Source organism: Stegodyphus dumicola, chromosome 2, assembly GCF_044657685.1.
Source record: "Stegodyphus dumicola isolate Sdum_Otavi_A_Nest chromosome 2, ASM4465768v1".
NCBI classification, from domain to species: domain Eukaryota; kingdom Metazoa; phylum Arthropoda; class Arachnida; order Araneae; family Eresidae; genus Stegodyphus; species Stegodyphus dumicola.
The window spans coordinates 219,275,028-219,295,360 of NC_140769.1; the positions used below are offsets into that span (position 1 = coordinate 219,275,028).

Consider the following 20,333-nt stretch of genomic DNA (forward strand, 5'->3'; position numbering starts at 1 on the left):
AAACTTGAGTACATATCCGAGCTGGTGACACGATCAGAGACGTTAACGAAGATAGCACTCGTCATTACTGGACAAATTTAGTCTCCACACCTCAGCTCGCTGGCGGAGCTTCCTCTCTGACAGGCGTCCCACAGAAATCTCATCTCTTTACGCATGCGTATTACTCAGTTAGGTCGTTGCCATTCACAGTTCTTTAAATAAGGTGTTAAAATGAATTATAGTACTCGTAGTGTGAGGAGTTTGCTAACGACGTTCTCTCTAGTCAAGAGCATCATAGGTCTTTCTAGTAGAGTTCAGGAGCGTTCTTTACAGACTAACTCCTTCCGCCTCCAGATTTTGTTTTCCTCGGACACAGAGGAAACAAAACTTTTTTTTTCCTACGGGAAATTTTATCCCGTAGGAAAAGTTCCTACGGGATAAAATACAAGTTCAGGCAGGCGTTCGCTACAAACAAACACCTTCCGCCTCCAGTTTTTGTTTCTCCGGACACAGGAGAAGAAAACCTTCACAGTTCACAGTTTCTGGTTTCAGTAGAGATTGTTCAACATTTTACCAGTTAATTTTAAACCACATTGTTACAAAGACTCTCCACTCTCATAACCAGGCCATCATAAAAAGAACACATTTAAAAATACACATACAATATATGAAAAACCAAAACAAAAATTTTTCTCTGTAAGAATAAAGCTAACAATTTACTATATAGTATGAATTAAAAAAAATACAATATATATAATCAAATAACAAGAAAATTTAAAAGAAATTATAACTAGTCTATTTAACTGACATGTACAGAGTTTCACTTAAGCAGTCTACATTTAAGTTGTCACTTCCCTTTTTATGATGTATCGTAAAATTATAAGATTCTAAGGCTAAGGCCCAGCGTAACAATCGACCATATCTACCTGCATTATTTTTTAGCCATACGAGGGGATTATGGTCCGTTTAAATGGAAAATTTAGTCTGCCCATCTATATACCCTTTAAATTTTTTTATTCCATACAGAATTGCGGCACACTCTTTTTCAGTGGTGGAATACTTCCGCTCACTATCAGTAAATTTTTTACTGAGATACAATATGGGATGTTCTTTCCCTTTATCATGCTTCTGGGCTAAAACAACACCATATCCTTGATCTGATGCGTCTGTCTGTAGTATGAATGGTTTAGAAAAATAGGGTGCATGTAGCACAGGCCTACTAGATAGCTTTTCTTTTAACGATTTGAATGACTCATTACATTCATCATTCCAAACAATTTTACCCCTTTTGTTATTCCCTTTTAACAAATCTGTCAAAGGTGCGGCTATAGCAGAAAACATAGGTATATATTGTCTGTAGTATCCAGCTAACCCTAAGAAAGCTCTAATCTCAGTTTTAGTTGTGGGAACAGGAAAGTTTTGAACCGCTTCCATTTTTAGTTCTGCTGGAGAACGTTTTCCTCGACCTACTATGTGACCGAGATATTGCACTTCTTCTTGTGCAAACTTGCACTTAGAGGGTTTAATAGTTAAATTGGCTTTTCTTATTCTTTCTAAAATTTCATGTAAATGTTGTAAATGGTCCTCCCACAGAAAAAATAGCAGTATCATCTAATAAGGGTAGCATATTTCGCTCATCATTTTACTAAAATAATAAGGAGCATTTTTAAGCCCAAATGGCATGCGCAAAGGCCTATATACGCCAAAATTTGTAGCAAATGTAGCAATTTTCTGCGCTCTAGGGGTCAGCGGAATTTGCCAATAACCTTTAGTTAAATCTATCAAGGTGATAAATTTGGCTGCTGCAACAGTTTCAACACGTTGCTCTATATTGGGGATCGGATAAAACTCAGTACGCGTTATTTCGTTTAACTTTCTGTAATCAATACACGGCCTAGGATCCCTACCTGGTGCTTCAACAAGGATCATGGGTGAAGTATAGTCAGAGGGTCCTGGTTCAATAATCTTGTATTTTAACATTTTTTCAATCTTGACTTTAAGAATTTCGTTCTGTCGATTTGTCATTCTATAAGGCTTATGCTGTACGCGTTTGTCACTGATTAGTTCGATATCATGTTCGTTAAATTTGTTTTCCCTGGAATATTCGAAAATATAGCAGAAAACTTTACCAACAACTTTCCCAACTGCAGGAATTGTTCATCACTAAGTCTTTCTTTAAGTTTACCTTTTGCTATTATTTCATTAAAATCAAACACATTGGGGTCGGTTAACATATAAGGAAAATCCTCCTCTAATTACGAGGGTTCAACTATCTCCTCGTCGTCAAGGAGCACCATATTCAAAAGTTCAGGTCTCTTATGATAAGGTTTTAACATATTGATGTGATACACTTTATTCCCAGCCTGATTCCGTTCAAAACTAACCACATAGTTTGTTTCTGATAATCTTTTCTCTATTTTTCCCGGCCCTTTCCATTGAGGAGCGAGTTTATGGGGTTGGTTCACTGCTAATACTAATACAGAATCTCCTGGATGGAATTCCCTTTTCACGGCATTTTTGTCATACCATTTCTTCCTTTTGTCTCTCACCTGTTCCATTTTCTCTGTAGCTAATTCTCTACATTTCTTTAACCTATTGATTAATTCGAAAACATATTCTATTACGGTATCTTCTTTTTCCTGAGGATCTAACCATTTCTCATACAATAATGCGACAGGTGTTCTGAGGTTGGTCCCGTACACTAATTCAGCTGGACTAAATCCTGTACTATCATGCGTTACTATCCGCAGAGCAAAGAGAGCGGCAGGTAACCGTACTTCCCAATTTGGGGCAGCTTCAATACATAATACCTTTAAGACCCTTTTTATTGACCTATGGAACCGTTCTACAGGATTGCTCTGGGGGTGGTAAACCGAACTTCTGGAAATTTTTATACGAAACCTTATCAAAAATTCAACGGTTAAGCGACTCATGAAAGATTTTTCTTGATCAGTTTGAACCTCCCTTGGAAAACCCATCCGACTAAATACCTGCAAGAGTGCACTTACAACAGATTTCGACGTTATATCCGGTACCGGGACGGTGTCAGGATATTTAGATGCTAAGCACATAACTGTAATAAGATAGTTATTACCTTCAGTAGATGTAGGCATAGGCCCGCAAGCATCTACATTAACCTTACTAAAGACTTCAGATATCACAGGTACTATTACCAACGGTGCTTTCTTTTTGTCACTTGCTTTTCCTACACGTTGACAGGAGTCGCATGTTTTAACGAATTCCTCAATGTCTTTATAACAATTTGACCAGAAAAAATATCTTAGTAACCGGTCTTTTGTTTTCAGAACTCCTAAGTGACCTGAAATTCCTTCATGACAAATTGCTTTAATTTGCTCTCTGAGGTTTTCTGGAACAACAATTAAATGTTCTTCTCCTCCTAACTTATTTACTTTCTTTTTTACTAAAACCCCATTTTTAATCCCATAACTTGTTTTACTTCCGCTTTTTACTAGTTCTAATAAAGGCGCAAGTTCTTTACTTTTTTGTTGTTCATCAATAAAAGTACTTGAGTCTATTTGAATCGCAGGACTTGTGGGGACACAAAGGTCGACAGGAGGCAATATCTCTCTGTTTTCAGACTTCTCATGAGCATCGTCCTCCTCTTCCAATTCTAACTCATTCTGCTCAGAATTTTGATTCGTCTCACTTAAATTTTCCGCTTCCTTAAATTGTCGTGCTTGAGATCGAGTAAAGACCGCATTAACATTACCGACATACGACGAATAATTTTTCTCAGTTCCTCTGAGAAGAGCCGCTGTCTGGTTGCCTAATATATATCGTCCTTGGTCTAAGTGGTCTCCTATAACAGCTGCTTTGGTGGTTACTGTACCCAAATCGTATTCAATATCTACTTCAGCAACAGGTAAACAAGTCATATGATCATCCAACAAATGTCGAACCCACACATGTTCCCCCTTCATTCTATCTCTGTCTACATATTTCTGACAAATAATATCTACCGTTGCTCCTGTATCTCTTACAATAGGTATTTCAAAACCATTTACTCTTCCATTTAATGTATAGGGATCTAACAGATTCTTCTCTGATCTCCCGCTTATCCGATACAAATCTGCCTTTTGAGTTTTTAAATTAGGACACTAAGACGTAAATGGTCAAAAGATCCACATTCATAGCACTGGAGTCTTTTTCTAATATCAAAATTCGAGTCCGACTTTTTCCCAACATTGCGTGCATCATCATCTTTTTTAAATTGTGTGCCTTGAGGGTTTTTTCTATTTTTCAAAACGTTACCAGTGGACTGAAAAACAGCCATTTGTCTACCTGATGTTTTCGTTTTCAGTTCACCCAATTTCGTTTTCCCAACCATCGTCTTTTTCGCATCTTCAAATTCCTCTATTTTACCCACCAACTGTTTTGGTGAAGTGATTGTGGCCCATTCATCTATAAAATGTTTCTTAAACTCATTAGGCGTGCGCCTTTTAATCTGATCTACCAACATTAAATCCTTGAGTTGCTCAAATGTTTCGATTTTTAATCCCTTGAGCCACCCATCTAAAAATGTCTTAATTTCGTGATAAAAATCGTACCACGTAGAATCCGGATTTTTTTGAGTCTTAACAAGAAGTTGCCGAAACTTCTCAGCACTTAACTTAAATCTTTTAAGTAGTAATTCTTTAATATGTTGGTAATCTCTAGCCTGTTCTTCAGGCTCCCTAGCAATTATATTATTTACCTCAACCGGAAGGACACCAATGAGATATGACACCCATTGATCCGTAGGCAATTTTAAAACTTTAGCTTGCCTCTCAAAAAGTTCTAAGAATAAACTGATATCATCAGTTTTTAAATTAAACTTGGGCATTAGTTTCTGAAAATTCTGATTAAATACGGTTTCACCTCCAGGTTTAGCAGATTCAGTGTTCTGTTTTGCTTTAAGGCATTCTAGTTCTAACTGTTGCTTTTCAATTTCTTTATTTTGTTGTAGTATCTGAAATTTCCTCTCCCTAGCTTCCTGTTCTAACTGTAGTTCTTTCGCTCTTGTTTGCTTCTCTAAGTTTTCCTTTTCTATCCTATCAGTCATAATACTTTCTAACAAATTTTTAACAAATTCTTCCTCATAATTTTTACTATTCGTTATTAAATGTTTTAAATCTATCACTTTCATATCTTCTAAAGCTATTTCCCCAAGTTCTGAAGCGACAAGGAATAGATCCCTTTTCTTAGCTTTCCCCAAAAATGCCATTTTCGCAAAAGTACTTGTTCAAAACAAATAAGAACTCAAATAGTTATTCACAAATAATACACATAAAAATATATCAGATATATAAAAAACACTTTCTTCTTTCTTAAAAAATTAGGCAAATAAAATAAAAGGTTAATAAAAGCATTAATCATTTTGGATTTATTTCCATTCAAACATAAAACGAATAAACAACCTTACTGAATACTTCGTATAAAAAATTAATAAAAAATTCTTTTCATCCAGTACAGCCAGACAAAGAAAAACCAGAGTGGCGCCAATAAATATAAACACATTTAATTAACTATCGTTTTCATGACAGCTACTTCCGTTGGCAACCACATGGCCAACGCAAATACTAAGTAAATTCGATAGGCGCAGGTTTAAATCAGAACACTATTAGAACATTTCTTTACTGCTCAAAGCTTTAAAATTAAAAATGAAATGATAAAATTTAACATTCTACTTATCAGAAAATACACATCCTATTAAAATACAGTACTGGTGTGCTTTCATGAGAAAACCAAAGTAACAAGTTTTTAATATATTCAACAACTTATTTCTTTCACAAGAACTTAACATAAATTTTCTTCTTCTGACTTAGAAATGAAAATTGCAATATTGCACTGATGTGCTTTCACATATACACAAAATAAACAGTTCAGATTCTATCACACCAATTTATAACGAAACGTTAAACATAAATACACTGATGTGCTGTTTATTTACGGGAATGGATTTTTCCCATTATCATACAAAAGAAAAATATCTTGTTAGATATATAAATGCAATACTTTGATTGTTTTCTAAAAAACCTTATGCACTGACGTGCTATAAAATGCACTGATGTGCTACGTGTTAATCGGAAAATGTTTTCCCGAATATACCACAAAAGGAAAATATCTTGTTAGATATATAAACCAAACACATTGAGTGTTTAAACTCGTATGCACTGACGTGCTACTTCTGTTTTAGGAATTGATTTCCCGAATAAGTAATAAATAACTACATTATACACTTCAGGCCTGGAAATGAATATTGTGGAGAACACATACCTGGTCTCTTGTCACACAAATCTCGGTGGAATCTCCAATTTTTATTTATTTTTCGTCTGTGACGTCGTGAATGCTTCAGTGGGAACGGAATCAACACTGGTATTGGTGATGCATCACTTTAATTACAGCACATACCACAGATACAACATTTAATTAATACATTTAGAAAACTTGAGTACATATCCGAGTTGGTGACACGATCAGAGACGTTAACGAAGATAGCACTCGTCATTACTGGACAAATTTAGTCTCCAAACCTCAGCTCGCTGGCGGAGCTTCCTCTCTGATAGGCGTCTCACAGAAATCTCATCTCTTTACGCATGCGTATTACTCAGTTAGGTCGTTGCCATTCACAGTTCTTTAAATAAGGTGTTAAAATGAATTATAGTACTCGTAGTGTGAGGAGTTTGCTAACGACGTTCTCTCTAGTCAAGAGCATCATAGGTCTTTCTAGTAGAGTTCAGGAGCGTTCTTTACACCATAATTAAACTGACAGTGCTCACAGTGTTCTGTAGCGCGATCTATTTGCGAGAATGACGCCACATTTTGTAGGAAGATTAAACAAGACGGGGGACGAAGGATTCCGCGAAAAAAAAATTAGTTCCAAAAGTCACCCCTAGGGGAATATTTGGCGCTGTGTAATAGGAAATAGAGTGTTAACAAATGCAAATCAATACGGAAATTACCTTTTATTTTGCATTCAAATGAGGTTCAATCTGGCTGCCGTTGTTGTGGACCACATATTGCATTCTGTGCACAGTATGCACAACAGCAGAAAGTAACATGTCTGCAGGAATCTCCCGTACGGTCCGTGATATGTTATCCTTCAACGTAGCTAGGTCCTGGACCACTCCTTGATAGACCTTGGCCTTAAGATAACCCCATAGCCAGAAGTTGCTTGGGGTAAGATCAGGCGACCGAGGTGGCCATGCAGTTGGAAAGTAGCGACTAATGACTCTTTCTGTTGTGAATTTCTGTCGTAGCATCTGTTGCACCCGTACAGCAACGTGTGGAGGGGCTCCATCTTGCATGGAAATGATTTCCCCCAGGCATTGTCTTTGCTGAAGTGCCGGAATAACAAAGCTGTTCAACATGTGGCGATATTTCTCTCCGGTAACAGAACAGGTTTCCGGTCCTGTCGGGGTAATGTTCTCATAGAAGAATGGTACATATCTCATAGAAGAATGGTATTATCTCATAGAACAATAAATTCCGCTGTGAACCCACACCAAACAGTTACCTTTGGTGAATGTAAGGGAATTGCTGTGACTGCATATGGTGATTTGTCATCCCAAGTTCGGCAGTTCTAGGTATTCACAGTTCCAGTCAGGTAAAAGTGGGCCTCATCTCCCCATAAGATCATCCATCACGGCCAAGCATCATCCACCTCCATTCTGGCAAGAAAGGTGAGAGCAAAAGTCAATCGCTTATCATGGTCGGGGTACAGTAACTCCTGTACACGGCTGATCTTGTACGGATAGAAGTTGATAATCTTTCGTAAAATTTTCCATACCGTACTGTAAGGCATATCCATATTCAATAAGGCATATCCATAATAAAAGGTAATTTTATTCGTATTAATTTGCATTTGTTAACACTCTATTTTCTATTACACAGCACCAAATATTCCTCTAGCGGTGACTTTTGGAACTAATTTTTTTTCGCGAAATCCTTCGTCCCCCGTCTTGTTTAATCTTCCTACAAAAAGTGGCGTCATTCTCGCAAATAGATCGCGCTACAGAACACTGTGAGCACTGTCAGTTTAATTATGGCCACCCGGCACATATCTTTGGAAAAAACAAAGCGAACGAGACGAGATAGCATACACTTCTGAGAAATTACAATTCGGAGGTACAAATGTTATTTCAAATAAGTTACCAATTTATCAGGTTTTCGGTTAAAATTTTTAGTTCACTTTTCACACATAACTAAAGGGAAAACGAATAGCCTTAAATTATTTAATTCAGTTCTTAGATGTAGATTAGATCGTCAGCTAATTTCCTACTAATTTTTTTTAGTTTAAATTCCATCTACTTCTAGTGACGTTCAGTGAGATCTGTGATATATCATCAACACAGTATATTGTTAATAAAACTGCTTGTACCGATAGTCGTTATTTGTTCTAAAGATATCTGTATGGTAGTAAGCTGTAGAAATATAATACTTTGCATTTTGTTTATTATTTTGATATTTTCACCACAGCACGATTTGAACTATTTAAAATGATTACACACATAATGAAATTTTAGAAAAGGTAAATTTATGGTTATTGTAAAAGATTATCATAGGAAGATTTACGTTTAAAGGTACACTTCGTCTATTACTGGAACTTTAGTCCAATAATCTTACTAAACAAGTGGCGAGTTTAGCACAAGAAGACTTAAGAAAGTTTTAAACAACCTTTAATTAAACTGAACTGTTATCAAAAACAGAGCACGGCTTGTGCTACACAGAATCAGTACTTGTGGCAATGCAAACTAAATAGGAAAACTCAAATCAATTTAAACGTTAATCTGCAGTCTAAAATTATACACTCAGATACTAAGCTTCAAGCTGGCTCAAATAATCTAATGACGTACTTGTTTGAAGTCTAGTACTAGTCTAATGGCGTAAGTTTTAAGTCTAGTACTACTCTAATGGAGTAAGTTTGAAGTCTAGTGGAGTAAGTTTGAAGTTTAGTGGAGTAAGTTTGAAGTTTAGTGGAGTAAGTTTGAAGTCTAGTACTAGTCTAATGGAGTAAGTTTGAAGTATCAGCTGCTACAACATGCATAGCCGAGATAACTGTACTGAGCTCGTAGAAATCTAACCATGCAGCGCAAATGCCAGAAACTTTCTGTCTTTAGATCCAAAAACCTCTGGTTAGATGCACAACAACCTAGTTTGCGTTCTGGTGAAGAATGCGGAAAGAAGAAATTAAAGTAAAGATGGAAAATTATAACAACTGCTTAGTTTAACATAAGGAATCCAGTATATTTCAAAAATGAAACTTTCATACTTTACAAAGCTAGCAACATAATGGACCGAATCTTATTCAAAAAAATAAGGAAATATGAATTTAAATTGATAAGATTCTCTTATATCTAGTAACAAAAAGAATCATTATCCATAAAAAAAGTATGAAATGTTCTAAAAATGAATATCACATATTCAAAAACAGAAGCGATGTATTACATAAATCTTAATTATTGTCGCCCAAATGTCGCTTACCTTCTCCAAAGCAGCTTCGTTTATTTTCTGTCCCTTTTTAATAGCCTCTTGAACTTTCTTAAATGCTTTCTCAAAAACGTCTCGCAAGTGCCTGGCAAGTTCTTCTCTTATGTCATTTTCTAACCTAAAAAAAGAAGAAAATGTTTTTAGGTAACTCATTTTACCTTAAACGTTTTTACGTTATTCTTTGCTAAGAAAAAACATCTGAGCGATAAATTTTCGCAAAGGGTAGATTATGAATGTTGTGAGGCTCTCATTGACAATGGACATTTATTGCTTTTGAGAGTCTCCTTTCTTTATAGATCTAAATAGACAGCTATTCTGTCCCTCTTTCGTCGTCTGTCAAATTGTTACGGTTTTTTCTTATATTTTTTATATTAGAAACACATTTTGGAAAGATATATTAGAAATCTATATTAGAAGAAAGATATATTAGATCGTATTTTTATAACATTTCATAACATTATAATAAATGATGTTACGAAATTATGCAGAAGATGTTCTGTAAACTATGTCTAATTATATTATGATGAAAATGTTTTATGCGTTTTTAAAATAAGGAAGAGTTTAAGTAGCCGAATTAGACATCATGATAAGGAAAAAATCAAAACTTGAAGATATTTCAAAAAATGGCGAAACGTCAACCATATACTAAATATCTAAGTTATAGCGCCAAAATCCCTAAAATTTCCGAATTTCTAGGAAACCTGGATTAGTGATTTTATACGCAATATAACGTTAGGCAGAGAGAATAAATTTTGCTGAGAGTTTATTAATAGCAAGCTAAGATGTTTAATTGGTTAATTAATTTTCATGATTTGTCAGATAATTTTCAGAAAGCGTTGGGCAGTGTTCAAGAGCACTTCTTAAGAAAAAATTGCATGGCTTTTTTCTCATGTCCGAAAACAAATATTCGTCATTGGTATCGCTCAAGTTATCGAAATTAACTGCTGATTATTTATTCTAAATCATAATGCTATTTTCTGTTAAATATAATCAAGTTATTGGAGAAGTCAAAGCAATAAGAATCAGCGCGATTCACGTCACATGTTTCACTTTACATCAGTTTACGCGCGTTACTTGTGAAGTTGTTTTATCTTCATCAATTAAACGCAACCGCCGCTCTTCATGAATTTAAAAGTGGTAACAACCTACGCAAAGGCCCTCTATCAATTAATGCATTGAAAGGCAGGCTTCAAAGGTTTGAAGAAACAGGATTCTCAGCATTTCGATTTGGTATAGGGCGGAAACCGGCGTCAGAAGAGATAGTTACTGATATTGCAACTGCAGTCATTAACCTGCATCCATGGAACCATTGCTGGTAGTAGCAATAAAACTCCGCGAATAGCGCTACAATTGGATTTGAATCTTTAAATGGTATGGAAAATCTTTCAGAAAGCTCTTTACTTCCACCCTTACTAGATAAGTCGTATGCAGGATTTAAAACACAACGATTATCACAAATGTGTGGCATTTGCTCTGCCATTTCTTGCCAAGATGGAGGTGGACGATACTTCGCTGTGGAGAATTTTTTGGGAGATGAGGCCCATTTTCACTTAAATGGGATTGTTCGCTACTGCTATTTCTTGTTCAAGGTTTATCTTGGCTGGGTCCAGCCCTTGAAGACGTTGAGTTATAACATATCAAGGTCGTGCTGAACATTCTTGGTGATATGTTATATTCGATCGTTGAGAATGCTGGGCACAGGATCCAATGTGTAATCCACCAGAAGGGTGGGCACATTTAAGAGGTCTATGCCCTCCCCGAAGAAGCGCCTTTTGTTACGTAGGGGAGAAAATGTCATTAAAATTACCTTGACATATTTAACTTTTTAATCTTCTTACTTGGTGCAGCGACAAAATTAAAAAAAAAAAAAAAAAAGGTTCTTGTTAGAAGTAAAGATTATTTATTAAAACAAAATGTTAAATGCACTTCCGCAACAAAATCATTAATCGGCTATCTCTCACTAAAATAAAGTTAATTCAGATTCCAACCTAAAAACACATAATTTTCAACACAAAACTAGAGATAGATCTAAAACCAACATTTAAAATGCAATACAGAACTCTTCAAAACACCAGGGAAAGATAAATCTCACACTAAAGATGTCTACTCATCAATTCCAAACAAAATAATTAAGCACCAAACTCTAAGAAATTGATTTTTCTACTATCGCAATATGATTACCGAGGTTCTAATTTAAGTAACATTGTATTCGTAAGGATCTCATGGGTGACCTACAACAGACCACCAAATAAAACACACAATAATTAAATTAATAAAACATTTATTGAATATTCCCACACATTATAATTTAAGATAGCTGGCCAGACTACTCCAACAAAACATTTTCATTTTAATCTCATTTTAGCGTTATTCAAATCATAATTTGACACACGTCATAGTTATTAATCCTTTTTAAACAGGTACTCAAGAAATTTAAACTCATGTATAAAGCTAATTTAGAATAAATCATATTTCTTTCAACTGTGACACACCAGTATATTTATCTTCGGTCATATTGAAATTAAATGAACATAGCAATTAAACATTAAAACAAAGATTCACTCCCTCACATTAGTTCAATTATAACTTCTGACAATTAACCATTAATAAAAATAAAAATCACTTTCTCAGCTATAAATTGAGTAACAAAAATATTCAAATTTTTGTCTACATAACATGACAGCTCAAGCTTTAGAATTTAACATTTCCAAAATCCTAAAGATTAATTATTAAAAGAAAAGCAAAAATGAAAATAATGAAACTCACAGATTTGGAAATTCAAGGGTCCATAAAAGAATCTTGCCCTTTACGCGGTCCACACATAATGGTCCTCGAAACGATCGCTCTTGACGGCTGAAGCTACGCCTTCAAGAATTCGAATATCGCCCTTACAAATATGATTACTGCAGGCAAATAGATAACAGAAGATGACAATCTGGATCTTCAAGGCGAGCAATTCGGAATTAAAACGTGATGCAATCAAGTCCAATCTGCGGCTGGGCAAGGTAAAGCGGGACCTACCTCCAAATCATAAGACAACTTTGCCGACTCTCTCACGACGGGAGCCCGCACGAGCTCGGACAAGTTTCCTCAACCAGAACCTCGGAGATAATCAGCTTTTACCGAAACCGCGGTTCGGACAGTATCACGCTACAATCCGCATCGCACACAGTACGGTCCGAAGCAAGCAAACCACGGGAACTGGTCATCATTGACCGCGGCCGACCCCACGGAGGCCGTCGTCAAAGAAGCAAACCCGCTAATGCTCTTGAAAATCTGCTAAACAAAATCTGCCTCTCGTGCAAAGGCTTAAGAACGCTCGGAGGCGCTCAATATGTAACGCCTCTCATTCACTATTGGCTCAAACAACACTAAAATTAAAATTTAGCCAATCCTAAACAAAACTTGAACTCCCTCTAGCCAACTAGAACAGAGGCAATAAATAGCCTCTAGAATTCGAAGAAATTCAGACCCCTAACAAAAATGACATACCCTTAGTTCTCACGAAACAGAGGAATGTTTTCAACCTATAACTCTGTCAAATTTATCCGCCGCTTAGAACTATTCGCCCCCGAACAAGCAAATCCGCGAAAAGAGGAAATTGCAACTAGCCGCAACTGACCGCTTCGTGGGAAACGGAAGTAACAACCTCGTCCTTTTTTTGAATCACATCCTCAGCTAAACATAAGCGAGCCGTAAACGAACGAAAAATTTAAACAAAACTAAATATTAAACATTAATTCTTAAATAAAAGCATTACGAATTCATTAGTCACAGTAAATTAATACGTAATAATTATACACAACAAAATAATACGTAACAAAATAAGACATAACATTTTCCATAACACTTTTATTGAACAAAGTGCTAAAGGACACTGAAATATCCACTCTGTAACTCTTTGGGGGCAGTTTATTTGTTGCATTAAAGAGGCATTTGCATTCAAATTTATTTTTTGTTACTGATTTGTCTAGTTCTCGTCTGTGGGCGCTAGAAAAGCGTCACATTTCCTCCTACCTGCAGCGTTCAGAACTAACTGCTTTTTTCATGAAATCTTGTTTTTTCCATTGCGTCATTAGTCCCCCTACCAAATTTGGTGATAGATTGAGTTACAAATGGGTCTGAGTAATGTCAGTTTGGTAAAGTGCAGAATCGCCCACTTATTTGTTTTGCGCATTTTACAAGAGTAAGAAGAATTTGATTTTTGTCAATTTTCTTTGTCTTAAGTGAAAATAGGTCGATGTGTACATGGATAAAGTCATGGGAGTGCGCAATGCCATTTTTGTGCAATTCTGGGATTTCTTTAAAGTGAAAATAGGTCGATGTGTAGATGGATACCGAGTATGTGGAATTCTTAAAAACGCACCAAGCAGTGAGTGATTCTGCACTTTCCCCAAAAAAACAACCCGTATATATTTAAGTGTAGCTTATATTGTTGCCATTGGTAATTCATCCTTTTCTATGCATGAGAGCGACCTCATAAAGAGCACCTTACGCTTATCAAATGCTTGAAGAGCATATGGCGTGATCGCATACTTCCCAGATATAAATAAAAAAAATCATGATTGGGAAACATTAGGTAAAAGTGTTGAGGCATCTTCAGTTGTCAAAATGATTTTCTTGAAGAATGCATTCGAATCATTCAAAAATCTTATCGAATTTCTGAATTCAATGCCTTGCAGGTGTGAAACTGTTTTCTTCGTTCTAGGTGGCACGCGACTTATAGGAAAATTGAATAAGTTCGTTAGTAAAAAAGTCCTTTTATAGGAAACTCTTCTAGTGATACCGGGGCAATCTGAGTAGGAGCCATGATATACCGAGGCCACTGAGATACCCCATGGCTTTCAGCATTGCCTGCTTGGTTCCGTGGATTCCATTTTCCCCAGACAGTCATGGGAATCTGACCAACACGAGTAGCAGTATTACGAAACAATATCACGAATCACGGTAGGCCATGAGCCTGCCGCTGTCGAATTCCAATACATGCTGGTGGGATTTTCTCTTTCTTACACGAGGTATAATGCTGTCTTTATAAATGCGATTTCCAAATGAGAAACCCTCTGTGCGATTTTCCCATTTATCCATATGTAGATGCAATTACTCATGTCTGCTTTGTGCGCATACGCTAGAAGGCTAATCATTTGCAGTATGTATCCCAGTATGTGGTACCTTTCATGCAAATTTGAAGATTGTTTCATGCCGCCTCCATCGTGTAGCAATTTTAATGTCCAGTAGTGTAGACATGCATTTCCAAAATTTGAATATTAGTTGAAATTATCTGAAAATTCAGCCTCATTTCACTAGGTGATTTTTTTTTTAAATTTAAATTTTTAATTCTTTCGTGTTACTAAAGTTGGAAAAAGCGCAATCCTAAAACATAATTATTATGACGAATAATTAATAGACGAAATAAAAATAATGAGAAGGTTAATTTCTTTAGTTTCATGAACACTAAATTTTTGAGTTTACCAAACTAAAGTTTCTATGACTATATAAATAATGTAAATAAATTGTTTAACTGCATACTGTAATTACTGAGATAACTTTTAAATAATTTAACATTCTTTATGTAAAACAAAAGATTGCGTTTGCAAAAATATCTGTAAACTTTCGTATTTTAGGTTTTAGTGTTGTCTTTCAATTAATATAGTTAGTGGTTGCAAGATTTTGGAAGTTCTAAGATTTTAATTTGTAGATACTTAAAAGCAAGAGTAAAAAAATTAAAATTTCGAAACATATGGGTAAGAACACGTACTCTGCTTTCTAAAGCAACGAATTAAATGTATATTTGTGCCGTTTAAATGTTTTGGCAATATCTTTGTTTATAGTTATGAAAATTAGTTCAGAAAAAATATTTCAGAGTTTATTTGTATGACTGTTTTTTCCATTTTAGTGTTGTTGAATGATTCTAACTGAAGAATAAAGTTTCCTTAGTCGGATACTGCAACTAGTTAGTTCACCGCTGATAAATTTTTATCTAAAACAAGTTTATAGCTGATAATTTCTTTTAATCCCGATTAAGTTGATCCATGGTAATTTTTTCTAGTCCAATAAACTGCATGTATAAGTGTTACACTTTGTTACACTTATAACTTCTAGTTTACTTTGGTAGTAAAAACTAACTATAAGTGAGAAGACTGTGTAGGGAATTATCCTAAATCTTGAGTATGACAAAGCCCGACGAAGAATGTAAAGAACATTATATTAATTAAGATAAAATTTCACAAATGGCACCGACTCGTGCGTACAAAAGCAAACGCTTTTGGCTTAATTCAAAAAGGTAATGATTAACTTAAGATTAAGCGAAATAAGATTAGCCTAACGGCTCATAGGATTAATTAACGCGCAGGCTGACTCTGGCTCGTAAAAGTCGGCAAAAACAAGCCCAATGGCAAGAACCGCTCAGTGCTACAGAAGTCTAATTACTAATAAATCAAAGATATCAGCGTGGCCTTCAGGCAGGCAGAACACGCTTTAAATACTAACTTCTTTCCACCTCATTTGAATACAAGCCCGCTAGATCATTTACATTCTGGCAGGAAAGTGCGAGTTGAAAGCAAGAGCGATAAAATTAATTGGTAAGTAAATTAAATAAATCCTTACACATTTAATGAAAAATTTTAATGTAATAAAGAGTTGAGAAAATGCAAAGCAAACCTTTGGACATCGTCATTCTGTTCCACTCCTAGTACTCTGTAAAGAGGAGAACCTTCTTCCATGCCCAGTATAAAGTGTTCGAGAATATTGTCTGTTGCCGACTGTAACACCGCTGAAAAGGAAATAATTTTATCTAGTTTCGAAAGCATTATGATTCACTCTTATATAAGGAATTGGAATTAAAAAAAAAATGAGTGTAGAATGGGGAACAAGAAGGGATTAGCATATGATACAGCTTATGCAAAATCTTTATGTGATTTCGATTTAAAAAAATCCTTCGCGAAAAAGGAAAAATAATTTAGATCTTTCCTTACAGGAAACTTGCGCTAAATATTCAAAAATTCTAAGAGGTAACCAAAATTCTAGCAAAGAAGCCAAAGATTCTATTGTTTAAATTGTCTTAGTAAATGATTAATTAAAATATAGGTTAATAATAAAATGGAAGTCTAGATTATTTGCAAAGCTCTTTTGCAACAACTATAACATTTTTATGCTGCTGCTATAAAAGTGCATTTATGCAGAATCTGTAGAGACATTAGGTATTTTTGGAAGCAAGAGATATGAAAAATGAGCAACGCCTTCTCCGGGAATCGAACCGCGGACCTCTGGAATACGAGCCCAGCGCGCAGACCACCACACCACGAAGGCATGCTAAGAAGGCGGGAGAAATATGTTATAAATCAGGCTACCCGAACTTCAATTATTAAGATCGCTTACTCTTCTTTCAAATGCAAATAGAAATGTGTATGTTGTTAGTATATTCGCATGTTTTAATTTTTTAGTTAATTAAAATAATGTAAAAATATAGTGCACTGCATTATATGTGTGCACGGTATTGCATGTAGATTAGCCTGTAATTTTTGAATGATAAATTTCCATTCTCCCATACCACGTCCAACTAACAACTGTAGGATCCGTTGTTCAGATACCGGAAAGTGCATACTTAATTTTTCTTGTCTCTTACTTTGAAAAACCTAATGATCTTCATAATGCAACCCATGAACATTAATAAAGAAATAATAATGTTTATTTCTAATGCAGTAAAGACAAAATCACATTGTATTTAATTTCAGAGCCCAGGTAAACAAAAATAAAGATTATTGTTTTATTTTACTCAAAATAGGAAAAAGTTGTACACTGGACAAAAAAAAAAAAAAAAAAAAAAAAAAAAAAGAAAAGGCGGGGGACAGTTCTATATCTTCTCGTTCTACTGGGCCGATTGACAAAATTCAATTTGCGTTTTCCATGTCTCGATAGTGCGACTTAGGATATATATTAGATTTATATAAAGCTTTATTCTAATATAGATATTTTGATATAAAATCGGATTTTTTCTGAAATAGTATACGAATGTTTTTCCATACTTCGATTCTACGACTCAGTTTTCAGGCTGAATGTGCCTGGATATTAAATTTTGTAACTTTAAGTGAGAAATTTATGGAGAAATTAAAAAATTTATCTTATCGAATTTTTTTCAGTTTGCTCCAAGAATAATTCACTTGGCGAACTTCTTAATTTATAGCAACCTATTTTTAGTCCAAAGGGGGAATTTGCTCTGAAGGACTATAAATTTCGTTTTGGCATTTTGCGTTGATTCACTACAAGCGTTGTTTTACTTTTCAAATTGTTGCCATCAAATATTATCGCCCTGGTTTATATTTAAAGCAATTAAAGAATGAAGAATCTGCATCAATGTACGTATGCCTCTTGCGTTGTCTTAAAACAACGGTACCTAAGAGCCTCCTGCGAATATGGGCATTTGAAAGCCCAAATTTGAAATTTGGAATTTGCTTTATTATCGATTTCATATTTTGTAAAACTTTATGGAATTTTTGATTAACAAACTCAAAGATTTCAAAGCGAGCAATGGCAACGTTGTACAGAAAAAACATTTTTATCTCCAGCGCGTGAGTCTCTGTATCGGAAATTCTAAAGATATGCTCATTTTAAAACTGTTTTGCGATATTGTTGTTGAATTATGATTTATGTGCTAAGAACATTAACAAATAAATGTAACGCAGAAAATGTTGAAAAACCGCTCCTTTGCAACGCAATTTAAAATCTGAAACATTTCAGATTTTTTTCCTTTTCTTTTTCCTTATTGTTCGTGAGTGGAAAAAAAAGTCATTGTTCATACTCTCAAATAATTTTAAATAAAGTGCGTAAACCAAATTTTCGTTTTTATGGCTTATACGCCAAATTTCAAAACGCGCAAAAATGTAAATTCACGTGTATCTTAGGAAAATCGAAGAAAAACACTAATTTTCTTGTGGGTATGCTTAGAAATATATCTACTTTAAGATGATAACAAATTTTTTATTGGTTATAATTCAAAATTGTTTTTGAAAAATTTATAAATATTATTTAAAAATACAAATTTAAAAAATAAACCGTGGTTTGAAATATGGAAAAAAATTGGTATGTCAATTCAGAAAATGTCCTGTTTTGTATCAAAATACCTACATTAGAACAATGCTATATATAAATCTAATGCATATCCTAAGTCGAGCTTTCGAGAGATGTAAAACGCAAGTTGAATTTCATCAATCGGCCCAGTTGAACGAGAGGATAGAACTGTCCTCTTTTTTTCCCCCTCGCAGTGTACATTTAGATAAAACAAAAGTTATTTCGCCATGTAATGTTGTTAGAAAATGTTTGTCTTGAGTTCCTTTTAAGGAAATTTATATATGTGTGTATGTGTATAATCTTTACATATATAACATAAAGAATGTACATAATATAAAGAATAATATATGTATATAATGTAAAGAAAAGAACAAATTCCATGATATGCATTAGAGTTAACATCACATTTGACTTTAAGAAAGAAAGTCAACCCCAAGATCCGTTTGGTATAACTGGATTGTCTTACATGACAGGATAATTTACTATAATCGTTGTTGCAATTACAGATTATTGTGAATATTATTGTGTTACATGAAAAATCATTACAGTAAGTATTATTTTGACTAAGAAAGAAACCTAATAATACTTCAGGAAAACTGGGTTGTCTCTCATGGATCACAGCTGATTAGAGACTGTTGTAAAAACACCCTAATTAGTTGTGATCGAACACAATGTAATCGATTATGATGTTATCGGAATTCGAACTTTGGTGTTTTCTAAAATGTTAGAAATACAGTTTTAACTTCGTTTAAAAGTTTTGTTTATACGTCTGTTAAGCACTGATTTTCTTTTGCACTTAATTGCTTTTCAATGTCTTTCTAAATAAATGGATTAGTTAACGATGGGCTATTTCTTGGCTACACCGCTCGCCTGATTAGACCTTATTGGACTATTTTAAATGCAGCTTTATAGGAGTAGTTGTCTGCCTATTAAAGCCACATTGTTTAGATGAGTTTACAGCCATCATCAAAAAAGAATCTCTAAAGGTCTCAGATCAGCAATATTAAGAATGCTTTCAATGAGTTGCAATAAATTTCCAAGATTTATTATAAAATGCGGTGGATCTATTTAATATTAGACATATAAATCTTACAGAGGTGCAACTTTAGTTTTAAAATAAATATTGCATGCATTTTTGTCAAGCGGTCGGAGGAAAATTATATAACATAATAGAGAGTATCAGCTCTCAGACTGTTTTAGGCAAAATTCGGAGTACTGAGAGATCGAGCTAGCTCTTTACATGCGCTTTGCATTGCTTTGTGTTTAACGTTCTTAGAAGTTTTCACTAAAAACTATTATCTGTAATACTGAGAAGAGCTGTAAGAGTACTTTGGTGGAAATGTGAAGGTCTAGAACATTTTTGCGAAAATAAGTTTCTTTTGTGAAAGTAAATTTTATCAAGCTGTCATCGGTTCACTCTAATATGTATTATAATAAAGATTTATTTGTGCTATTTTGCTAATCGTTATTGCTGAGATTCATCAGACACACCAACAGAGACAAGAAAATATCTTTGCATTCTACAGTCATTTTACGCCATTTTTTCTTTTATTGGCAGTGGCAACCACAAGCGCAAGCACAAATGCATAGTTCGGACCATTCAGCGGATTAGCAAACACGGTAAGTGACAGTGAGTGGCCCTTGCTGAAAGGTCTTATTATGATTCGATTTCTGTTTATATTTTGATTAGTTTTCAAGAAGCGGCTAATAAAGAAAAGAATAAATTAAAAATTCTAACTATGAAAAAAATAATTAAAAAAAAAAAAATCTGAAATTTTTCAGATTTTAAATTACGTCTAAAG

At 34.6% G+C, this 20,333-nt stretch overlaps 2 protein-coding genes across 3 annotated transcripts in view; both read right to left on the bottom strand.

The window, feature by feature from the left end:
* Positions 1 to 20,333, bottom strand: part of LOC118201420 (uncharacterized) — a 298,201-nt gene that overhangs the window by 61,754 nt on the left and 216,114 nt on the right. The gene's annotated exons all lie outside the window — the stretch shown is intronic.
* The window catches only part of LOC118203938 (uncharacterized), a 54,474-nt gene that overhangs the window by 26,589 nt on the left and 7,552 nt on the right, over positions 1 to 20,333 (bottom strand). For both annotated transcript variants that reach the window (XM_085811784.1, XM_085811785.1), the window contains exons 3-4: positions 16,126 to 16,237; positions 9,463 to 9,586 (exon numbers count right to left, since the gene is read on the bottom strand). In XM_085811784.1, coding sequence (XP_085667910.1) covers positions 9,463 to 9,586; positions 16,126 to 16,237 — 236 coding nt within the window. The remainder of the gene's footprint in view (positions 1 to 9,462; positions 9,587 to 16,125; positions 16,238 to 20,333) is intronic.